The sequence below is a fragment of the Propithecus coquereli genome, unplaced genomic scaffold, assembly GCF_000956105.1.
Source record: "Propithecus coquereli isolate 6110/MARCELLA unplaced genomic scaffold, Pcoq_1.0 Scaffold124, whole genome shotgun sequence".
In the NCBI taxonomy this organism is placed as follows: Eukaryota; Metazoa; Chordata; class Mammalia; order Primates; family Indriidae; genus Propithecus; species Propithecus coquereli.
The window spans coordinates 217,747-220,235 of NW_012136525.1; the positions used below are offsets into that span (position 1 = coordinate 217,747).

Sequence of the window (2,489 nt, forward strand, 5' to 3'; positions counted from 1 at the left end):
AAATTCTTCCATTTGTTCATGACTTTGAATTAGAAATTTACCAACATAATAGCATGCTGGTAGTGTTAAAATTTATCTCGTTAGGTTAAGTAAGGTTCAGAAAAGAAGCTACAACTCCAGTGGAAAAAACACAACTGTGAAAGGGATGATGCTGAGCCCCATATTTATACACAGACACACCACCTGTGTAACCCACCCCTCAGTTTTGTACCCAAGCCCAATTTTCTGGGGAAAGTTCCCTTTCCCCAATCTCAACAGCTTAGTATAGAAGTCAGTCATTTTACTGGCTCTATTGCTGTGCTTTATACTTTCTTTCTCAGTTTACATAGTTTATTTACAGTTACCATCTCAGCTGTCTATGACTGAATGTCTTCACTCTATATTTCCAGTCATTGGTTTTGTTTCAGATGAATTCAGCATTGAAGAATACAGTGCCCCTTGTAGTGCTGGTAAAGTATAAACAATAAAATCTAATGCCAACTTAAACAAAATAAGTAAGCATCTCAGTTCTCTGCATAAGGCTGCTGCTTAAGATGTGTGTTTTTCCATATTATAAAAAATCCTGTTGTATCTTTTATTAATTGAACTATATCAAATGTATTATAAAATTTCTCAATAGAAAACATGCAAATAAAATGTAATTACTGGTATATAAAGTGGCTTAGTTGAAGATGAATCCAAGAATTTGCCACATATCAAAACTAAATTATCTAATATTTATTTTACTTTCTATACCCAGTGGTGCTATCTTATATTTATCACCCACGATCCTTCTAGGATATTTCTAATCATATACTAGTTAAGGCCAGGAAAATCTTCCCTGTAATTATCCATCTAGCACAGCCTGAGGGGTGTCATCTATAAGACCTGCCTTTTATGTTAGTTGACAGGATTCATTTTTTATAGCATTTGCTGGGAGACTTTTGGCTCTCCACTTTAAAATATGAAAAAACTGAGAGCAGCCCTATGATTAAACATAATTAAAAGCTACTAAGTCCAAATATTTATAATTGAAATATAAAAAAACTTTTTTTAGTAGGTCACAGAATTTCTCTAATATTTCTACCTTTTCTTCCACTGTTTAGAATCTGAACAAAGAAATGCTTGAAAACAGAAACTATGGACCTCATCAGATGAACTTCTCTAAAGATGAAGAACAAAGACTTAGGATAGAAGGAGAGAAGAGAATTGGAAATATATAAAATTTGTATGTTGAATAAATTTTTGACATTTGCAACTTTTTTATTCTTTATCAATATCATATTTCCTTTCCTGAATATGTGTTTATTCTCTATAGCATGTTTTAAATCACCAAAAAACTGTACAAAGAGATACACTCAAAAACACAGTGGATGGATAAAAGTGACATTCAAAAAAGTATTCAGTTAACCCACAAAAAGATGGAAAAAGAAAATGATGTTTCCAAACATTGCAAACAACCAAAATGTCCATCAGTAGGTAAATAGTTTAACAAACTGGTATATTCATACCATGGAATACTACCAGGCAATAAAAAGGGAAAAACAACTGATATGCACAACAACTTGGGTGGATCTCAAAAACATTCTGAGTGGGGGGAAAAGGCCAATAGCAAAAGGTCATATATTGTATAATTCTTTTTATACAACATTCTTTAAATGGCAAAATTATAGAGGTAAAAAACAATGGTTTCCAGGGATTACAGATGATAGGGGAGGGGGATGGGCGTGACTATAAATGGGTAGCACTAGAGAAATCTTTGTGGTGACAAAATCCTACATGTGTGGAAGCAAAAGTCCTCATTCAAATTTTTACATTTAATTCTGTCTCAAATTATTTTTCTGTGTATTATTGGGTGTATTGGGTGGTGAGTAGGTGTGTACATAAATTGACTTTTTTCTCACGTAGCTTTCCAATAGTCCTATTATCATTGATTGTCCAAGTCAATCTTTCTTTGCTAACAAAATGTGCCTCCCTTATCACATATTAAATTGTCATCTATACTAAGGCTTGTTTCTGAATGGTCTGTACTATCTATTGAGTAGCTGGTCTATTCTTTCACAAGTATTAAAATCTTTGAATTACCGTGGCTTAATAAAGTGTTTTAGTAACTGCTAGGGTTGATCTCATTTCTTCATTTTCACTTTTTCTTTGTCCTACTGAGCTCATTCATTATTTATTCCAGGTAAAAATTGAAAGCTTTTATCAAGTTAATTATACCCATAATGATAATGATATTGGGTATTGTTTGGAATTGCATTAAGAATGAATTTATAATCATCATGAATGTCAATTTTTTACAATATTGAATCTTCTTTATTCAGACTCATTTTATTTGCATTTATTCAATTCACATGAAGTGAATTCTAATTCTGACTTAATTTCTGAATTTGGACTGAACTACAAAGTTAAAATTAAAGATTAACTTCATGGACATACTCGAGGGCTGTCCGGAAAGTTTTCAGCCATGTAATGTGAAAAATTGTATTAACAATGGCTGGATACTTTCC

General features: G+C 32.3%; 1 protein-coding gene across 1 annotated transcript in view; it reads left to right on the forward strand.

Annotated features, from left to right (window-relative positions):
- The window catches only part of LOC105805005 (alpha-2-macroglobulin-like), a 20,022-nt gene extending 18,820 nt beyond the window's left edge, over positions 1-1,202 (forward strand). Inside the window, 1 exon segment of the mRNA XM_012637786.1 lies at positions 1,086-1,202. Coding sequence (XP_012493240.1) covers positions 1,086-1,202 — 117 coding nt within the window.
- Positions 1,203-2,489: the final 1,287 nt, after the last annotated feature.